This window comes from Trichoplax adhaerens, genomic scaffold (assembly GCF_000150275.1).
Source record: "Trichoplax adhaerens TRIADscaffold_279 genomic scaffold, whole genome shotgun sequence".
NCBI classification, from domain to species: Eukaryota; Metazoa; Placozoa; class Uniplacotomia; order Trichoplacea; family Trichoplacidae; genus Trichoplax; species Trichoplax adhaerens.
Genome location: NW_002061189.1, coordinates 6,038 through 7,755, shown reverse-complemented (window position 1 = coordinate 7,755; position 1,718 = coordinate 6,038). Strand labels below are relative to the sequence as shown.

Sequence of the window (1,718 nt, the reverse complement as noted above, 5' to 3'; positions counted from 1 at the left end):
TATAGTTACAACATTTTATATTCTGCTAATAATTACTTAATCAGCATCTAATCCATCGTGACTAGGCTAGTCAGTTTCATGAGTTATCATTAACTATCTCTAATTTCGTTATGCTCTATACGAGTAATCTCAATAACATGTACATTCATTTACAATAAGTCTCATAGTAGTCAATTTATTCGTATTTACTATCATTAATTGATAACCATAATATCTATAATTGTATAAATTAGAAGTTGAATCGCTTCATAAAGATAAAAGTAAATGAAATTTCGAATTTCATTCATAATGACAGAAGACTAGTCGCCGTAAGAAGTAAAACTATGATAATAAGCTGGACTAGAATAAATATCATAAGGGACGCATTCTAAGTATTTTGTCATCTAGATGAATTAAGAAATAAAAGAGTTTGATCGACCATTATACATTACAATAACCATATGCAGCTAGTAAAGAAATTCGCTGTACCAGTTAATATTTCAGATTTGGCTATATTAAAATACGGTTAATAGTAGATTCTTAAAATTTTAAATAACGATGAGTGATAGTGATTTTATACATTACAGTAAACCGAGCAACGGCATCACGCACTACAATAATAATCATTTTAAACTCGAATGTTTTAAATTGTATAAATTATCTCGGACAAGAATGTCGGCAGTTTTCGTCATAATACAATAGACATAATGCAAGCAGTATAAGTTGAACAGTATACCCTTATTAGTATGTCTCATCAAGTTCATAGCTACTCGAATGAAGTTTGTATAGTTCACAATCCAATTATTCTAATAATATTAATACATAATTTAAAAAAGTAGATTCCTAGCAGAAGTATTTCATTATCCTCATTTTTTGTAGCAAATTATCATACAAGTTCATTACTATTGCCTCCATTTGTCGTAGTAGGCGAAGGAGGTTCCGTAGATTCATTATTATTTGAAACGTTTGTATAATCAGGCAAGGCCTCATCACCAGTTATCTGATCTTTTGAAGCGCCACCTCTAGCTTGAACGCAATCCTCATATGACGGCGGAACTATACAACAAAGATTATAAAATAAGTTATTACATCCATTTATTTTAACCTGTTACCATTATCAATAGTATAGCTGAATAAATTAATGGTATACTTTACGTTTTAGTGATAAATATTGTATAGATCGTAATTACCTGTTACTTCATTTACAGTCGATGGAGGACGTGACATAGACACCGGATCACGAGAAAAACGACGCGAAGATATAGAACTTTGTTGTAAAGCTTGTAGTCGCCGCTGTCGAATATACCATGAAACGACGGTTATAACAAGAAAGAAAGAAGCGAAACATAATCCGAAAGAAACAGTCCAACTAAAGTATGTTGTTGAATGATTGTTGTTCTTGGGAGTTGTGGTACTCATAACAGTACCCCAATTTGCCACAGTAGTGGGGTGATCTAAAATCATTGCGCCGATACATTTTATTAACAACATCAGTATGTAATTATATCAGTTTTATGCATTTTCTTTGCAACTTACCAAAATTTGCATGATGATCCATATACGATGGATAACTTGTCATATCTGTCAGAAATGAAAAAATAATACTCTAGGTAAAATGCATTATAATCTCCAACCTAAGCAAACATAACTGGTATTATATATCTTCCTATAAGATTTTCTTTATAACGCAGACATACGTCAATAGAATTCAACTGCATCAATAATGATTGACTTACTTG

The 1,718-nt window shown here is 31.3% G+C and overlaps 1 protein-coding gene across 1 annotated transcript; it reads right to left on the bottom strand.

Moving 5' to 3' along the window:
* Nucleotides 1-299: 299 nt before the first annotated feature.
* Nucleotides 300-1,558, bottom strand: TRIADDRAFT_62662 (uncharacterized protein; the record flags this gene model as incomplete). Its single annotated transcript, XM_002118606.1, has 4 exons — nucleotides 300-383; nucleotides 872-1,035; nucleotides 1,170-1,433; nucleotides 1,516-1,558. The coding sequence occupies 4 exons, from the start codon at nucleotides 1,556-1,558 to the stop codon at nucleotides 300-302; spliced, it is 555 nt and encodes a 184-aa protein (XP_002118642.1).
* Nucleotides 1,559-1,718: the final 160 nt, after the last annotated feature.